Source organism: Lacerta agilis, chromosome 6 (genome assembly GCF_009819535.1).
Source record: "Lacerta agilis isolate rLacAgi1 chromosome 6, rLacAgi1.pri, whole genome shotgun sequence".
Classification (NCBI taxonomy): Eukaryota; Metazoa; Chordata; class Lepidosauria; order Squamata; family Lacertidae; genus Lacerta; species Lacerta agilis.
This window is the reverse complement of record NC_046317.1, coordinates 23,178,021-23,198,390: the sequence shown is the minus strand read 5'-3', so window position 1 is coordinate 23,198,390 and position 20,370 is coordinate 23,178,021. Positions and strand designations below refer to the sequence as shown.

The 20,370-nt window shown below is 41.1% G+C and overlaps 1 protein-coding gene across 5 annotated transcripts in view; it reads right to left on the bottom strand.

Moving 5' to 3' along the window:
- Positions 1-5,023: 5,023 nt before the first annotated feature.
- The window catches only part of LOC117048152 (divergent protein kinase domain 1A), a 111,384-nt gene continuing 96,037 nt past the window's right edge, over positions 5,024-20,370 (bottom strand). For 4 of the 5 annotated variants that reach the window (XM_033151599.1, XM_033151593.1, XM_033151595.1 and 1 more), the window contains one exon: positions 5,024-6,284. In XM_033151599.1, the coding sequence (XP_033007490.1) occupies positions 5,982-6,284 (303 nt within the window). In that variant the 3' untranslated portion in view covers positions 5,024-5,981. Of the gene's footprint in view, positions 6,285-9,383; positions 9,394-20,370 lie in introns of all 5 variants that reach the window. The other variant, XM_033151596.1, reaches the window with a different exon arrangement.

Here is a 20,370-nt window from a genome sequence, read left to right as displayed (position 1 = left end):
GTATACTATTTGACATTACAAGAAACGTTTTGCCCTATCATTGGTCTACATGTTGCCTTTTTCATATTCAAACACAAAGACATTCTGCAGCACCCAAGCAAGACTTTGGGCCTGGCCCATGTCTCCAGATCTGATTCCACAGCTACAAGGAGCACGTTAGTGTTTTAAGAGCAACAATATTTTATTCACTTCTGTAATCAAATGTCGTAGAAAGAACTTTTGTCACCTCATCTTCTAAACGAAGCATAAAATGAAGCCTAAGGCGGCACTGTGGTTGTCACAACTGACAAGATAATTAGAACTCTTCTAGCTCCTTGATCTCCGCAGATTTGCAGGTATGCAGGAGAGGAACAGGTGAATGCAACTAGCAAACTGAAATGCAGGAGAGTGTGGACAGCTCTGCGTGAAGATTTAACTTGCTGGAGACAGTTCTCTGTAGCCATTTGAAGCAGAGAAGGAGGAAAGGGAGAGAGTTTAAACCAGGATGGGGAACTTGTGGCCCTCCAGAGATTGGTGGACTTCTCCATCCCTGATTATTGGCTGTACTGGATTGGAGCTGATGGGAGTTGTTCCAGCAACATCTGGAGAGCCTTGCCTCTGGTTTAAAACCTAATTGAAGAAACAGATACAGAGCAAGCATCTCTCTCTCTCTCTCTCTTATGGGCTTGAACATGAGAGCAGAGCTAGCTATTACTAAAAACATGGATCTGCTGTAGAGAATGGAAGCACTGTGTTCAGTTTTTGCCTTCTACTCCAGGATGCATAATACAACATGCAAATACACCGTGCATTTAAACCACATTTAAAGTGCATTATTGTCGTCGTCCCCAAAAAAAGAATCCTGGGAATAGTAGTTTGTTAAGGATTCTGGAAATTGTCTCTTTGTTAGGGGTCTACTACAGTTCCCAGAATTCTTTGAGGGAAGTAAAGTGCTTTAAATGCATGGCATGTACTCAGCCATAGTGTCTTGACATCACAATGCATCTCTGCCTGACTTCACTTGTTGCTGCCAACAGGGACAAGTGAGTACTGTACATCATATAATGACTGACTGCAGGGCGGAGGGTAAACTTTGTGATATACTGTGGCACATGGGAGGGACCTCTTGACACAGGTTTTTCATTTTGGATGACAGCCTTGAGTTCCATACGTTGTCTGGTTCTGTCCTTAAAATATGCATTCGAAGCCACCCTAATGTCTTCCTGAATCCATTCAGTTTCTAGGCCAAAAACCACACATGATGCTCCCTTGTTATGAGGATGTTTCTATCTTCACCGCTTCCAATGTGTGCCTGCATTTACCCAAACTGCTCCTGGGAAGCTGCAATTTAGAGCAGAGGTTTGTGCAGGCAAGCAGGTGCTTAACTTCCTGCGTGCCCCTTTTCTTATAAAATCTACCCCCTGCAAAATTCATTTTTTCCCTCGAGGGTGGGGGAAATCTCTCTCTTCTTCTGTGGGGCGAAAAGCTGGACATGTGGCGTATTTGACAGGGAAAATGGGAGTTAAGCATCTCCCCTACTGTTGTGAACGTATTGCAGCTTAATACGAAAGTAGGCACGCTCTGCGTGCACATTTACTTTCCACGTAAAAGCAAACTCCAAGATACAGCCTGTTGCTCAGTCTCTCTCACAAGCACCTGTGCAATATGGCAGTTACTGCAAGATCATTGCACTTCACTGTTTAATGTGTTTTATGGCTAACCTTCCAACTGAATTTCTCATGCCACCGACTGAAGAGCTTTGCTTTTGCAAAGAGACCTGCAGCTGGTGTTGCCAACGATAGACAGGCAGATACTTCTAGGCAACCTCAGCTGCCCAGCACCAGGTGCAGAGGTTGCCAGCTGCTTATATTTGGATTCCCACTGGGGAAGGTAAAGCAGATGCAATCTACAAAGAAAACTAGACACAGAACTCAAAAACTATTTTTTGCTTTTGGGAAACGGCATCATTTACATCTGAATGGGGGCAACATTCACCCCGCAGTCCAGTGAAACATCAACATTTGTTCGGAGAAATGCAGTTCAATGATTCCTGTATGCTGATAAAATAGCCAAAGCAAAAAAAAAAAAAAAAAACCAAAAAAAAAAACACACACACACACACAACCTGAAAGTTAGAGCAGCTCATAAGGCTGTTTAAGAATTTCCTGGATACCATCTATTTATATGAGCAGGCCTTCCAGACAAACCTATTTCTTCCCCTGCAATTTTCAGCTGATTGGGTTTCATTGTTTGGGCAGCAATCCTGTGTATGCTTACCTGAAAGAAAACCCAACTGAACTCAGTGGGACTTATTTCCAAGTAGACATGCATAGGAGTACAGTGTTAGTCAATTAAGAACGTTGACCCTTTGAACTAAAGCAATCAAAAGATACCATTCAGAAATACTGACATGGAGTCCAATCTTCGAAATGTTTACTTTTATTTCATTTAGAGGGGCTTCCTCCCAGGTACATGAGCAAATCTTAGCACTTTTGCTTAGAAGTAAAATTTACTGAATTCAGTTTGAACTTCTGAATGCATATAATTAAATTCAGGGTATTGGGTAAAGAGATTTGATTTGATGTAATATTTGTATTCTGCTTTCCTCACAACAAATGTTCAGCTCAGAGTGACTCAATGATAGTAGCATTAAAATCATCAAACATTACAATAGCTACAATATAAAAAGGAGCATATTGATAAAGCAAAAAAGCATCAGAACAAAGCAGCACTCAGCAAAAATTGCTGTCATGTCACATAGAATGTTAGCAGAAGTCCACTTTTGCAAGATTTTTTAAATAATTGTGTAAATACTAAAAGTTGAACAGCATGTATCATCATCTGGATTGTACTTCAGTGCTCTCATGAAATGCAGTCAAGAGTAAACTAACAGGAGCGGATTTTTAGAAGTTCAGATGTGTTTCATAACTTTTTGTGCTAGCTGCTTTGAGGACACATACAGCCTGTATATATATTCACTTGAAAGTACATCGCACTGTGTCCAGCTGAGTGTGCATAGGATTTCAGCTTTAATCTGAAAACTCACTCCAGATTACATAATTTTGGCCCAATCTCTTTCCCCCTGAATAGCTTGCGTCATCATCCTAAGTTAGGAAAGACAATTCCCCCCCCCCCCCGACACTTTATTTCAAACATCACATCATGTTCTTGCTGTCAGGTTATTGTTGTAGTTTTTTAAAAATATTTTTATTAACTATTTTCTTGGTTTACAAAAGTATGTGCAATGTCTCTTTTTTCATGTCTTTTCTACTGATCAGTTACATTTGATATGAGACATTAGTGTTTTGTACAGTAAAAGGTTGGGGAAGAAGGGGGGAGAGGAGGGGTGGGATGGTAAAACTTAGATTCTTTTATATAGAGTATTTGTGGGGTTGTGTCAGTGTCAACTGGGTAGGTTCTTTTTCTATTCGCTTATTGATTTGTATGCGGTTGGTGGGTTCTTCTTGTTGTCTTGTTGGGCTGTGTATGTGATAAAGGGAAGCCAAACTGGGTTAAAGGTATGCTTGTGCTGAGAGCAGGTGGATTATAAACTCTTTATAAAGTGAGTGGTCATTATTATCTTGGAAAATGTTCAGTAGGGTCAGTTCTGGGGTGAATTCTAATACCTGTTTAGGTTATCTATCTATCTATCTATCTATCTATCTATCTATCTATCTATCTATCTATCTATCTCCTGTAGGACTACCGTCCAGAAGGGTTGGATTTGGGAGCATTCCCACCACATGCGGAGGTATGTGCCTGTGGAGGTGCAGCCTCTCCAACATCTAGGTGAGGTTCCTAGGTATATCAGCGCCAGTTTCCGTGGAGTTAGTTACCATCTGTAGATGAGTTTCAGAGTTGAGTTCCCTTCTTTTGGCTGAGATGGATTCTAGTCCATTGGATGGGGTTAATTTCATAGCCCATGTCTTGCTCCTGTTGCTCTTTGATTGCATCAATGGGGGGGTTGTGGGTTTTTGGAGCAGCATTTTGTATATTGTGGATACCATCCCTTTGCCGTGTCTCTCTGCTGTCAGGAGAAGGTTTTTTAAGCTGGTCAAGGGCCTAGCGGCTGCTGATTTAACTGCTGGATTAAGAAGGTGTGTAGTTGGTGGTGTGTTAGCCAGGGTATTTGAGTGTCAGGAAAGACAATATCTGAGAGCTGAAAAGAAGAAAGTTATGCACAGAGTACAAAAAATATGCCATCTTTTTCATGAGGGAGAGTTCCCTAAATACTTATTTCTCCTTAGATATTGTACTGAATTATCAGCAGTGTTTTCCCCTGCCTAAAGTTCAGCAGGGTTTTTGCACCACCAGCTGCCATTTCTTTGATCTCCATCCTCACTTTTTCCTCTATGGGGGGGGGGGAGGTGTCACTATTTTTTCTTCCTGTGGCCCACATCTTTTTGTGAGTCCCTCTGTGTGTTTCTTTTTCCCCCTCTCCTATTCTGCCCTGGATTTATCTGCTTCCTGTGGTTGCTGCAGCAGTTTCATTAGTAATTTCTGCATTTTTGTTTCTCGCATGGCATTTTTACCCCATTTTCTTCTAGATTTTTCCATTTCTTCCTGCAACCAGTCCTAGGTTTCTTTCTTCCTTGTACTCATTCTGCAGAGCATCTGTGGCATAAACTTCATTCTTCTGATTGCTTTTGTTTACATGCTGCTTTCTGATTCTCTGTCTTAAGCTAAGTAATCTTTTCATTTTCTTATTCATAATTATCATATATCTCCAAAGTGTATTTTCCTGTTAGTAAACATTTTTGTATGTTTTGTACTATTGTTGTATTTTTTTCTTGATTTTATTGTTATGTAGTCAAGGGTAATAATGTTCAGCTGTTTTAATAAAATAATGAACAGCAAAGGCAGCTGGTGAGTGAAGTTAGATCTGTCCATTGCCTCATTTCAATGCACATTCCCATTTGATGGACATCTCACCAGTTTTATTCAAGAGATTTCTATGCCACCTCCAGTAAAATTCCCAGGGCAGTTTATAGTAACCGATACAGTATTTTGAGAAACACTTGAACAAGTAACTGTTTAGCATCTATTAAATCATGGAAAAAATTTATTATATAGTTACATATACACAAAGTTAAAATTCCAGTCAATAGTGTCATTTGGAACACATTTCAGTAGGGCATGAATCTGTGGGTCATTTGGTAAGCAGAGGTCTTAAAACTAAAATTAGTGTTTTTGCCATTTTTCTCATAAACATTTTCCAATTTTACTTGGTTTAAACAGAATTTCATTTCCTTTAAAAATGCTGAGACCAGTCATATGGTAACATTTACACTTTCCATACAAAATTCAATGTACATTTTTATGCAGGGCCAAGGATATATAAATATATACAAAATAGACATTATTTGTAGTTAACATACTCTGATCAGGTCCATTAGCAACACATCAAAAGCAGATGCACAGAACAGTTAATAAAGGTTTCTTTAATCCTTTAGAACGAAGTGTGACCATTAATTATTATATAAAATAGCACAAGTAAAGGCTTTAGATTGGAAACTTTGGTGGTTTCCAATAATAGAGGTTATTTTAATTAAAAATAAGACACTCAACCAGATAAATGTAATATCTGATACATCCATCATGATCACAAACAGTTTATGTAAAAAGACACATTTGTTCACAGAGCATTAAATATTGCACAAGTACACTTTTCCTTTGAAGACTAAGGACTTCTCATGTTTACAAACTGTAGTATGGTCCTTGAGTGGGAAGAAGTTGTGAGTGTGCATTTTCTAGCATGAGAAGCATACGGGAAATATTAATACTGTTAGAGTTGACATCCACCCAACCTCTTCCCAGTCCTACTCTATGGCAACAACAAGTTGGAGATAAAAGATTTGGCAAACACAGAGGCCAATAGTAAGGTGCAACACATCACACGTCAGGTAAGATGTAAGAGCCAGTCAAGTCCAAGAACTTTAAGACAGTCCTCTTGACCGTGGAATAAGCTCCTAGAGAATGAAGGCCAATAACATTCACAGTGATCACACAGTAGTAGAGTAAGATTCCACTCTTTTTTGGTTATTTTCCTTCTGAACGATTGTGTCTGGTGTTTCAGTGTTTTCAGTATCACTGTCACTACTGTTTGCCGTGGCTGGAGTCAAGTCCATCGGACCAGTCCTCCTGTGCAAGTGAAAATGGACCCCAGACTCCTGAACGTGGTTTGAGATAAAGTCTTCATCGGACGAATGCAAGGACTCATCATCTCCTATCAAATGGTTCACAATATGGATCCCATCAAAGGCGTGTGGGCCTGGGAAGGGCGTCTTGCCTTTTAGGCTTCTGATCTGTAAAAAGAAAGGACAGACACATACAAGCATTAGCCAACAGGCCTATCATTTCAGCTCAAGAAAGGAGAATATGCCCATATTCAACTCATCATTTATATCTTAAAGGACATCCACAAGTTATAAGAACAGGAGTAGCATTTGAGTGTACTAAAAATCACTGCTCACCCTCACCAGAAACAAAAACAAATGCATGTATACATATATAATGATCCCAAGCTATCCGTCCTTTCATGAGCTGCGTTCATGCTGATTGAAGATGGGAGGTGATTTTTGCCAATTCCTCCTTCCTCCCTGTGACCCCCAGCCATACCGGTACTTCCCCTCCCACTGTTCAGGAAAGTACCCCAAGATTTCTAGGTGGCAGAGGGGGTTGCTTCCTAGACAGCATTACACGGCATGAGGCAGGGGTGGGGTGGGAAATCTGGGGTTTGACATGGTGCAAAGGCCAAAGTTCAGAAAAAAATGTGTTATAGTAAAGAAGTACTTTCCCCTTAAGAGAAAATAAAACAGAACACAAGCACAGCAAGCTTTCACACTTTTACTCCACTGTCTCCTTCAATACAGTGGTACCTGGGTTTGCAACCATTTTAGATTACATCTGTTTTGGATTACGACCACGTCAAACCCTGAAGTGTGTGTCCCTTTTTTTGGATTACAACCCATTTTTTTTATTACAACCAATTTTTAATATTTTTTTTTGGAGGCCCCATTGGCGAAAGCGCGCCTTGGGTTACAACCTGTTTTGGTTTAGAACCGGACCTCCGGAACGGATTATGGTTGTAAACCAAGGTATCACTGTACACCTTTAGTTCACTATAGCATTCGGTAATCAGCAGAGTACATAAACACAGCCACATTTACTTAAAATTCATGTTAAAGGCACCATCTTCTGTTCACATTGACTGGACAATTAAATGCTATTCCTGGTGCCCATTCTTAGAATTTACAGTGTAATGGTTAGAAACATAAAAAGATAGAGCAAATACTCTTGCTATTAAAAAAAAAGGGGGCGGGGGAGAGACATTGACTGAGGAAAAGCTGCATTCCAGAGATTTCTAAAGCCATTTCGCCAGCTTGTTGAACAAGCGCTTTATTAGTGCAGTGATCTATACATTTCAATAATTCTGCAAATGGAACAACCTAGATGCCAGGCCAAAGGGTGACATGCTCAGTCCCTACATGCAAAGCACTTTAAGTAGGATGTTACACTGTAAACAGAGGGACTGCTGAAATGAAATCAAGATGTTAGATGGGGTCAGGAACCTTTTTTTCTGCTGAGGGGTGTGTTTTGTGGGGGTACTTTGTTAGGGGTGCATGCTGGAGGTGGGCAAGGCAAAAGGCAAATGTTTGGCAAGGTATTTCCCTTTCCCCACTTTCTCCTTCCCTTCCCACGTTGAAATTAGGCTGTGGTTCATGTGCAGCCCCCAGGCCGCAAGTTCCCCCAGTCCTGAGTTAAGCCCTTATACAAACTGAAATTGCCATGGCTGCTTTGCATGCAGTTTATGCACAGTGGGCGACTCAAGCTGAAGCCACATATTGAGCTATGAGTTTTATTTAAGAGTATTTCACAAGCGACACTTTGTGGGATAGTCCACTATAGCTAGCAATGGTGTCTGACAGAACTAGGAGCCCTCTCTAAACCTGATCTTGTGTAAATATTCACAAGCAGAGCTGTAGAATTCCTCTTTCTGGTTCTGTATTATGACAAAAAGAGGGGGAGAGACAGAAAGACACCGTATGGGACATTTTTCAACTTTACGCATGAATAAACCAGCCACCTTAGGACCAATTTCAACATCTTATTTTGAAGCTTTCTTAAGTTTTAAAATAGACATATTCACATCCAAATGATCCTTAAAGTGACCCACACGCCTTCTGAATACCTCGCAATATTTAAAAACAGCACAGTAATATAACCGAAAGGAACAAACGAACAGCGAAATCACTGTGGATAGCTCAGTCAGCAGAGCATAAGACTCTTAATTTCAAGGTTGTGGGTTCGAGCCCTACCTTGGGCAAGAGATTCCTGCACTGCAGGGAGTTGGACTAGATGACCCTCGTGGTTCCTTCCAATTCAACAGTTCTATGATTCTCCTTATGCTGCTATTGTAGTACAAGGGGTTTGAAAATTTGCCTGAAACGTGCAATGATGCAACATGTCCATGACGGGCTCTTGAGTTAATGAGATGGTTAGTGTTCAGTATGTGTCAGGATTAAGGAAGGCTCCATAGGCTTTAGACAAAAAAGTTTTTTAAACCAAGGTTCAACAGACGGACAAGGAAGCTATTCTCTCCACCTCAACAAAGTTGGCTATGAGTTTACCCTAAGTGAGAAGATACCACATTCCAAAATGGGGAAGAGTACTGTGACCTTCCAGATAGAGGAAAAATGATCAATAGTTCTTGTCCCTAGTTCCAGCCCTTGACACCCTCCTTCCACTTGTTTGAACATCACACAGAAGGTGGGTGCCATTTCCCAGTTTATAACTAAGGAAGAACATTCCAGGTCTTAGCTCCAACTGCAGGAGAGGGGCCTATTTTCAAAACCAGAACTGGAACAAGTCATACTGTTTGTATCCCTTTTGACGGAACAGAACTAGGGATACTGATCACGAAAGAACATTCTTTGTTAATACTAAAAAGCGGCAGAAAATCTCTTGTGTTACCGAAATAAATCTGAATTACCCATTCTAAATAGATATGTGGACTCAAGCCCCTTTTAATTTGGTTTAATGGAAGAAGCATGGCATCAGAACACGGGGCTGATCCACGGCGCATGGTATTAAGGAATGGAAATTCTCAAGAGATCCTGCCAAATTTAAATATAAGACACCATAGCATGCTGGCTACTGTCCCAACTATCCCATGGCTTTTATGGAGTTGTCAAAAATTACAACTGCCCATCATTAATGGTCTCCAGTTATGGTTGAAAGTGGCAAAATTGACTAGTGGCTCAAAAGTACCTGATTATACTTACACTTTATGTACTCATTATTTACCAGGCTGTGGATTATTATATTTGAGAACACAAAGTAGCCATGCTTAGGAAAAGTAATCAAATTCATTCCACTTGAACTTTCTCATAACATGCTCTTACCTGTTGCTGACTGTCAACCCAAGCATAAGCAAAAAGAAAAAGACAGCAGAGAAAAATTTAGAGGTTTAAACATTCCTAAATAACCCAGATTAAAAACACACAAACTAAGGTAGCATGTTAAAATACAAATATGTGCTTGAATCAACTCAAGTTAATTTCAAGGGCAGATTGATTTTTCTGGGGGAAAATAGAATATTAATTTCTATAGTCATTTCCTTGTTAAGACTGTGTGTGTGTGTGTGTGTGTGTGTGTGTGCGCGACTGTAAACATTTAGTGCAAAATTCAGTGGTTAAGTCAAAGTTTGTGAAGAAGCTAGCTGTATTGCCTTGATATCAAACATGAACTTTCTGAAAGTAAGATCTTTAGAATTACGGTACTTCCATTACCACAAATATAAAAGGTTAAAATCTTATCAGTTATTACTTCCTTCAAAGAATCTTGTAGAAATGCAGTTTTGTGGTGGTTCTGAGAATTATTAGAGATCTCTGCTTTTTTGAACAGTTAGCATTTAACTCTTTCTCCTGTGTTTCCCTGATCTAAACTACTCTCTCTCAAGCTGCCATTAGCTCCACATTGGCGTTTTCCACCATATGCAGGGATGGTAGGAAGTGGAAACCAACAACTTACGGGGGGGGGCAAGTTCCCCACCCCTGCTGATGTATATAAGATATCAACACAGTTCACATGTCACACTAAACCAGTTTCATGAGATGCAGAAAACCAGGAAGGAGCCACCACAAGCCTTAGTTTCCCTGTCCCTTTTTGTGTCATGTGGACAGTTTGTAACAAATTCTGGTAACTTTCAAAACAAGCCAACTTCAAAAATGTGTTTTTGAAGCTGCCTTTTTCAACTGGATTTTGTTTTAAACCTTTAACCCAGATCTCAAAATATCTCAGTTGGTAGAGCACGAGACTCTCAGGGTTATAGTTCAAGCCCCACATTGGGCAAAAAGATTCATGCACTGCAGAGAGTTGGACTAGATGACCCTCGTGGTCCTTGCCAATTCTACAGTTCTTTGATTCTATGATCTAGATAACAGGACAAGCCAACTGAGGGGAAGTGAAATTTAATGTTGCTGAAGTCCTTCTCCTGACCATATGAGGAGAGGAAAGGGATAGAGTGAGCATGTGAGCCTGAGGATCAGAGTGGTTCCTCCCTGTTCATGTTTGTCTTACAAAACAAACAAACAAACAAACAAAATAATTTATTTATACCCCATCTGGCTGGGTTTCCCCAGCCACTCTGGGTGGCTCCCAGCAGAATATTAAAACAGAATAAAACATCAAACATTGAAAACTTCCCTAAACAGGGCTGCCTTCAGCTGTCTTCTAAAAGTCAGGTAGTTGTTTATTTCCTTGACATCTGATAGAAGGGTGTTCCACAGGGCGGGCGACACTACTGAGAAGACCCTCTGCCTGGTTCACTGTAACCTCACTTCTCACAGTGAGGGAACCGCCAGAAGGCCCTCGGAGCTGGACCTCAGTGTTGGCTGAGCAATGGGGGTGGAGACGTTCCTTCAAGTATACTGGGCTGAGGCCGTTTAGGGCTTTCAATGTCAGCACCAACACTTTGAATTGTGTTCGGAAACTTATTGTGAGCCAATGTAGCTCTTTCAGGACCATAGTTTACTGTGATGTATGCAACAGTCCACTGTAATGAAGCAGCTTTGTCACAGCAAACCTCCCTAGGTTATGCAGTTGACAAGAATACAGAAGCATGAAGGCTGTACATTTAAGGTTATGTAAAAGACTTAATATTGAATTTCTAAATTTCCTTTGTTCTGTTTTAAAAAATATCAAGGTGGTAGTGGTTGGGGTTTCCAGCTTTTAGCAGTTATCAAGAGCAAAACAGCCGAAAGGAAACAAGAGGCTAAGGCAGGGCAGCTGTACTGCTTACATGACAAAGATCAAAACTAGCGACACACTGAGACCAGAAGCTTTCAAGTCAGAACAGGAAAGCAACAACTTGATCAGGCAAGGTCATGACTTTTTCATCAGAGCATTACCATATAATCAAAAGTTTTGAAATCTTAATAGAAAGTACGTGATTGAAAAGATAGCAAGTAGTCAGAAGAACAGGCTTCCATGTCGTACTATGTAATTGCACCATCAAATTTCACTTCTCTCGTATGTTGTAAAGACGTTTAAAAGGCTTTTGGTGAATTTGGCCCTCGGGTGCCATTTTCAAGCAACACGTTTCAAAACAGAGAGAAGTTATTTAAAACAACAGCAACAAAACCCTCTCCTTTTTAGGTTGACATATAGAAATCAGCAACAAAAATTAAATGTAGGATTACAATCCTTGGCAGCTATTCAAGTGCCATGGCTCTGAGGCTATTTCTAGATCTCAATCCAAGTTTTTTTCTAGTAAACAGCTGGGAAAGGAAAGGTTGTTTAAGGTGACAGATTATGGCCTTGATGTCTATAACTGGGCCAGGAAAAGAAAATGATTTTTTTTTTTGTTCACTTATGTGTCAGCATCATCTACCGATTTTCTGTGATCTGTGCACATTCCAATTCTCGAAAAATCCACTCAGCCCTATCTAACCATAGCTAAAATTATGTCCAGACTTCATCCACTATTTCATTCCAACACCCCAATGCTGAAGTTAGAAATCTGCAAAATACAGTTTTCCGTCAATTTCTCTGAAGTGGGATGATTATAACCAACTCCCTTCTCTCTGCCCTTCTCTCAATGTTATTTGCCTATCAAAACTTTCTATTAAATGCATATATTGATTTGATATATTTTTCAGTAGTTTCCTCTCTTTCGCTATCTCTCCTCTCAAGGATGTCTCATGACTTAATGAAGGGAAAAACTCAAAAAAATAGAATATCGCGGAAAAGTCCATTTATGTAAGCAATTGTTTTCATTAGCTACTGGAGTTGAATATATGAGACAGACTCATGACATGCAAAGCGAGATATATCAAGCCTTTATTTGTTATAATTGTGATGATTATGGCTTACAGCTGATGAAAACCCCAAAGTTGAAATTGTTAATTTGGGGTTCTCATCAGCTGTACGCCATAATCATCACAATTATAACAAATAAGGGCTTGACATATCTCGCTTTGCATGTCATGAGTCTATCTCATATATTAGTTTCACCTTTTAAGTTGAATTACTGAAAGAAATGAACCTTTGCACGACATGCTAATTTTTCAAGTTTCACCTGTATGTGTTTTAGAGGTTCAGCAAAAGAGACATCTCTTCCACTAGATCATGGCAATAAACATTATTGAGAAGGAAACCATCAGCTCTGAAAGTGAAGTACTCCTTTTTGGGGGGCGGGGGATGCTAAACTCATTAACGAACATGAACAACATGATTTTCTAGAATTCTGTAGTGTTTCACCGACACTATACTGTTCCCACATACCTATGTTCGCCACTAAGATATAAGAATGAGGTTGAAAACAAAGTATGGAGCGAAACCCTATTATGAAAAATGCTACTGAATCCTCCGTTTTAAGCTATTCAGCATGAACAGCAGGTCTGGGTCTAAGAACGCACAAAACACAGCAAACACAGCTGAGGAACTATACTTATTTTAACTTAAGGTCCACCAAGCTGCTATTTTAGATTGGGTGTTTGCTAACCACATGACCTCACAAGCGCTATCTTATCACATCACAGTTTCCTCAGACTGACCACAACTATTGAAATCAGACTCCGGCAGCATAGAGGCTCAGTATCTGACACGTACTAGCAAAAACAGCAACTTTCTAGCTGTCCAATAGCTGCGCTGACTTATGGGAGGGCAAATCTGGTGGTCTTGTCTTAACTGCATTTGCAAGATACCATGTAAGGAAAGCACATGATTTATTGCTCTGTAAGCTTCAACCGCAAGTTGAAAAACTCACACTTTAAATCTGAGAGCTAACATGTTTCCTTTTCATGTCAGGGGGTTATGGGGCAAAAAAAAGTAATTTTTTAAAAAAAGGTTTGCGTTCTCTCCCATACTTGATTTGGGCTACAATGCTGCACCGTTGTTTGTTTGTTTTTGTTATTTAATTCTACCTAGAGTAAATGGCATATTACTTATTTATTTAGAGGGGGGGAAATCTCACCCTTAATCTTCCGAGTTGAGGCAAAGCTTTTAAATGCTTATCTTAAGATTATCGCAATGGCTGCACTTCAGCGTATTGAAAAAGCTTTGCTCGTGAAAGCCTGACAAGCATCACTCTGGCAGCGTGTGCCGATGAGCCCAAGGGCATGCAGATGAAGACGACAGCAAAGTGCTATGATAGACCCACAAAGCTGATGGAATTCCATTACAGACCATGATTACTGCAGGGGGTGGGGAACCTGCGGCTTTCTAGAACTTTGTTGGACACCAGCTCCCACCGACCTTGGCCAGCCTGGTCAATGGCCAGGGCTGATGAGGAGTTGTAGCCCAGCAATCAGAAGCTATGAATGCCATCAACAATGGCCATCTTTTGGGATGACTACTGCTAAGCAGTAGCTCACTCTTACCAGTCTGAAAGGTCTCCTAAGATGGTGCTGCTGGATGGAATGGCTGTTCCACCTCATGGAAACTGTGATGCGACACAGTTTCATCTTCCTTTACTCTAATATCCACACGAAGAAGCTGGGAGAGATTATCGAAAAGGTTTTGAAAGCAAATGGCTCCCATTTCTCTTTTTTTATCTGAACCAAGTTAAGTTGCAGAAGCTCTGGAGATGTAGGTAGGCTGGAGATCAGCAAATGAACTGAAACCAACATAAACCAAACCAACATGTCATTGGCTGGTAGTTCAATTAACCCTGTTTTGAATGGGGCTGCACTCTTCCTCCATAGTTTCAGGGTGCTTCTGGAAGCTCAGCTAATGATTGTAGCCAGGAATGTGTTCCCCCACCCCAGCTTCAGCCAATTTTAGCTGCAGCTGTTTCTGGAAAATAATAATCCGAAGCCAGTTACACTTGCTACAGCAGTTATCTTCAGGATGTCCTAGCCTAATGTAATTCACCTGGGGTTGCTTAAGAGTGGCATTCGGCATGTAGGCAGGAGTTGGGCAGCGGGAGTTCCCAATCAGCTTCTGGACCCAATTCAACATGTTTACTCTGACCAATAAAACCAAAAACAGATCCAGTTGGGGGAAAAAATATTGGAGAGAATGCACTTAGGTGGTCAGATGGGGCCCTGATCCAGACGCCAGCATGGTCTTAGACTGTCCTGCACAAAGGAAAGGGTATTTTCTTCAATTAACACCGTCATTATAGAATTCTCTCACTAGAAAGGTTTGGCAGCTCTGCTTGCTTCGTTTATAGAAAGGTGGTATACAGGTATATGAAGTAGCTCCATCGGCATGAGGATTTCCATTTACGCAGTGGAGCTTATCCTCCTTCTCCTTGTGCACCCCTACATCCCCCCAAATCTGATCTGGAGGGTAAAGGGAACCCTCAGAACAGATTCAGGCGGCATGTGGGCCGGGCCGGGCAAGTTCTGTTGCGCAGCCAGAGGCCACTTTGTTGGGTACTACCCTTTGCACTTGCTATATATTGCTATTTACCGTATGTTGCTTAAGTTAATTTTCTTGTGCTGGCGACAGGTCATTGTTGGTTTTAACAATGGGCAGAATGTGGCGGGCAGTAGTGCAGCTACGTAATTTTAGATTCTCGACTCAAAAGGTCTTCTGGGGCTGCCCCTTTAGACAACCATGTGTACTGCTTCGTTCGTGAAGCACAAATGACACAGCATTTTTCACTCCCAACTCTAGGGATTGGACACCATGCAGCAATCCTTATGTTGACCATGGTTCAATTTAGCCAGCACATGATCCCTTCCAATAGGCTTACATGTTTTAAAGAAAGAGAATTCCTAAAGTACAGTGGCAGTTTGAAGAAGCTGCCCGAGGAAGAGCAAACACTTATCAGGTGACTGGAAACGAATGCCAACCCATTCTCTTCCAAATACAATAATGCAACACTCTGTATAGCTTAACCATGGTGGTCTTAGTTATCTTACTTCTCCACGTTCCAAGAACATCATTAATCTACAGGGAGCCACGTTGCCCTAATGTTTTCTGTTTTGGATCAGCCTGTTCTCTGGTTAAAGAGGAAAAAACCTGCCAGAATTCAAGTGTTTTGTCCAATGTATATTCTGCGAGGTCTCAAGTAATTTAACTTTGACTCAGGGAATCATTCTGTGGAAAATAAAATTAGGAACCTCAACTTCAAACGATCTAGATGGGATTTTCCACTTATTTAAGGTTTATTCTGCTAGTAACTTTTCTGACTGAGATTCCTTTAATTCAGTTTCCTGGGTAAGTCTGGTTAGTTCTCTAGAATACTATTTCCTGAAGTCGAAGTTTTATTTAGCACATTTATGCCCTTTTGAAAAGCTCAAGGAAGTCGGCACTCTTAAACTCAGTAGAACAAAATGATCAAGTTACTAAAAGCGGAACAAGAAAATTGCAAAGCAGATATTAATGTACCTGGGCATCTTTCAGCAGTACATGTATTATTATTATTATTATTATTATTATTATTATTATTAAAAAGAGGGGGGAAGAGATCACTACAGGAACTTAAAAACCATACATGCCTCCAAAAGCCTTCTAAACAGAAATGTTTAGCCAACCAGTAGAAGGCAATTTATGATGGGCACGATGATCCATCCTCCCTTGAGAGAAATTGCAGAGCCTGGGCGCAGTGAAAGAAAAAGGTCCTTTCCTGCTCCCAACTAAGCACACTTCTGGGGAAACATAGGGAAACCTCTGGTCACAACCAGCTCGCCCAGCGAGGCAGAGCTGCATCAATAGCTTTCCAATGAGAAAAACAACCATGTTGGAAATACATGAGTGCCCCAGTGGAGCCAACCTGGCAGACCAGAGCTTGCCACTGCTGAGCGGCAGTGATTCTGCTGCCAGGAAACCATTGCTGTGGCTCCAACTCTCCAGGCAGGCTGCTCCAGCATCTGATGAAGATCTAAATACATGGGCAGGCTTGTATGGGAGTGGAAGGTCCTCCAGAAACCCTGGCCCCAAACCACGAACAGCTTTTAAGACTCTTCATCAGGAACAAAACTGGGAGACCGTGCGGCTGCTTCAATAATGAAGTTATATGCTCCCTGTTAACAGTTGCCACAGTCTGGACCGTTTATAGTTTTGGTGCTCTTCTCATAAGCAGCCCTATGTATATATTGCATAGTACAGAAACCCAAGTGCGATGTAACTAAGGCGCATGTCACCATGACCAGATCAGGAAAGCAAGTCCCTACATATGCTCCCTCTATTCAGCCTCGTCCCAAGGTGGCCCTTTGCATATATGGTCTGAATTATTTATCCACGAGTAATTACTTAGTGTTTACAATTTCATTTTTACAAGCGGAATCGTTTAAAAGCAGGGCATTTGATCTGCAGCTGAATGTCGATCTTCATTAAGTCCATCTTGAGTTAGTTCGAGAGAAGCACGATTGGAAGTCGAGATAGCGCCTCTATCAGAATCTGTTACCGTTTGCATTAGGTTGTTAGGACAGAAATATCAGATGGGTTGGAGCATAAGGTGCATGAAGATAGCAAGAATGAGCCTCAAGCTCTGATGCTGGAGAAAAAGAAAGTGCAATCTTTCTTTCTTTTTCGCGAAAAACTTCCTATCTGAATAAGCCAAGCAAGTGTTTTTGGTGTGGTTGGAAGTCAATGATACACAGCAATGATTGTTTACATATTATTTAGCTAAAAAGCATTCCCTTCTTATCACAGACCCCACCTGAGCAGTTTTGGGCCCCAGCTTATCTCATCTCCCCTTATGTGGAGAGCAAAAGAAGTCAAGCCATGAAGAGGCCATAAACGGGGTTCTTTGGGGCTGATTATATGAAATTGTGTTGTGCATATAGTGCTTGGGGTGAGTGCACATGAACCCCCAGCAAGAATAGTTTTTTTCTGGGCTATAGCTGGGAACCACTTTTAAATCACGCCAGGCATTATTATTGCTTGCACAGGCTAAAGAAGGAAGACTAGTCAAGGTTTATTGCATGCAGTTACTCTTCTCACAAGAAATGATACTAAGTGTGTGAAATATTAGTAAATATAGACTTACTTTTATAAATACCAATACCAGTATGTAAATAATATTACATAATGTATCCATTTAATTGCAGGGGGGAAAATACTGCATGCAGTTCATGCAATGCTCTATCCTAATAGAGGACATCACAGAATCCAACAATTTTTGAACTGGAAAAATATAGGAGGGGCTGTTTCGGAATAGAAAAGTTTTCAGAACAAGGTATCGGATGGAGTCTCAACTACTTCACCATATGAAACTGGAGGTTCAATTAATTCTGCAAAAACGCACGACAGCAAACAATCTGCTTTCGGCTCTCCCTTGGAAGAGTCCCTCAGCATTATAAATCAGGTATTACTGCCATGAGATTTACAATGCAGAAACTAGCTACTGTTGTTGTACAGGAAAATGCTATCAGAAGACGGAAAGGGTCAGAATCTGCATATTGTGGAACTACAGCAGACACAGAAAACTGTACGACACAAACGTGGGTTTTTTTTTTTTTTTTTGCACAGTTCCAAAGTTCTTCTTCAACTCTACGACTAGAAGCCACTATTCCTTGCTTCTGCCTCCCAAAGTATTTTGTGGTCTGCTAAGTTTGTGTGAGAAAGGCTATCAGTTGTAATCTTATGCACCACTCTTCTAATCTACATCGCACATTTGTTCCTTGCAACATCCAACAGGAAGCCAAGACAACTGTTTAGGAATACAGAGCATATAAAGAAGTAGCAGAAACTCCCCACTCCCCACCCCGCTGGGCAGTTTAGGCAGTTTATAAATCAATCAGTATGAACTGGGAACTAATGCAAGCGAGAGAATATACTCTAACACGGTCAACAATTTATTTTAGTCCAGACAGAATGAGGCTGTCTAAATATTTGTTCCGCTGACCCCTTCAAGACCCAATTTGAACTGATGATGGTTCCAATGCACCTTCCATTCTATGCATGGAACAAAAGTGGCAATGGAGCCAATATGCCTGACCTTTATGTCAAGCAGGAAGCACAAAAAGCAGGTGCTCCTTTTGTGTATCCCACCCCCCCCCCCTTCTTCAGCTTTCTCATAAACAACAACCATTTCAAAGCAGTTGTGGCCTTGCTTTCATAGAACGTAATAGTGGCCAAGAACAGTTCTGCTTCGAGTGGAAAGCCATCTTAAGTAGGGCTGCCATATTTCAAAAAGTGAAAATCGAGACCCAAAAGTTGTTGAGCTTTTTTAGTTTTGGGGTGGTGGTGGTGGTTGTTGTTTTGCAAAATCTCCTTTAAAAAATGAAGTTTTTGAGCTACTTTTAAAATGAAATTCGCCAAAAACCCACACTTCCGACATGGGTTACGTCTGGATTTTCACGGACATTTCAGAGATTTGCACCCGTACACTGTTTCTGAAGGCCAAATTCCGGAACCTTATCATTAGCCAAAACATGAGATAACGGCACTCTAGTCCAGTGTTTTTCAACCACTGTTCCGCGGCACACTAGTGTGCCGCGAGATGTTGCCTGGTGTGCCGTGGGAAAAATTGAAAAATTCAAGAGAATTACTTTATATATAGTCAATATAGGTACAGAGTTAAATTTTTTAACATTTTCTAATGGTGGTGTGCCTCGTGATTTTTTTCATGAAACAAGTGTGCCTTTGCCCAAAAAAGGTTGAAAAACACTGCTCTAGTCTGCACTACACAGGACAGAAAGCCCTCACACAAAGTCATCTTATTATTTTGCATCTACTGAATATAACTTTGGAAAGGCAAGCGAAAGGGCAGACCTTATTAAAGACCAAAGACCTTCCCAATGTTTCACATACACCACCTACTCTACTGGCACCATTGGTATAGTTTCACCACCAATTATTTAACAGAGACTATTTCATAATCTGGGGCATTCACGTAGTGCCTAATATTTTGCTAACTTTTAGGTGCAAAACTGAAATCCACTTGGTCTTCCTGAGAACTTCCATTTAGGTCAACTCCATCCAGACACATGATTTAGTCACCTATAATTATTTTTAAAGGTTTTATCTATTGTATCCTTTGCTTTTAATGATGATTTTTAAATATATTTATATTTTATTGTTTTGTGGATTTTAGCCATGCTTTAACTTTATTTATCAACCACTTAAAGAGGGTTTTGTGGGTCAGCAGTTTATAAATAAATAAATAAATAAATGCTCTACCTGCTGTATACTTCCAGTTTTTAAACATTGTTGTAACTCTTGTATACAAACATTTCAATTTCTCCTTTTGTTTTGTTTTTTTTATTTGTTAGATGCCTTGGGAAGATTTTAATGGAAGGCTGGATAAAATGTTTTAAACAGACCCCCACCCCCCACAAAATTTTTGCTTATAGTGAAGATTTTGGTGATGGCCTGTCCAAAAGTGAAGGGATGAAGAGCTTCAAAAATAGGGTTGGGAAGGTGAAAAATCCTTTTCCGCCCCTTAGGAAGGAGGGGGAGTTGCGGGCATCACGAGCCCAGCACGTGCGCAGGGGATGATCGCATCCCCTGCCATCACTGGCTGAGCCCTGGGCGCGGTGCCCAGCGTGCTGGCCAACCGGCTCAGCCGTTGGGTGTGGCTGGCTCAATTTAAGCCAGCGCGCGACCAGGGCTCAGCCTGCTCCTTTCCTGGCCCCTTCTGCGCGATTTCCCACCCTCCCACCCTCTAGGTAGCGCCCCTTAGTGTCCCATTAGGCAGGTGCTTTGACCTTGCTATGGACTACGGTTGGTCACCGTTAAGGGGCCTGGTAGGAATTTTTCCATTTGGCAAATTGGCTTCCGCCTGGTGGTTTTCGCCTACCTCGTAGCAACTCGTCACAACTTTGGTTTGGCGGTTAGGCATTGGATTATCCCCAGTTAGCATCTTGGGGGGGGGGAGGTTCGGCCATCACCTCCCCCCAGGCTCTGAAGGGTACTTAGAGTTTTGGATTTGGATTTACTTCAGTAAATGAGTCCGGGGGGGGCGTGTCCCTGTCCGAAGCCACGGTGGGT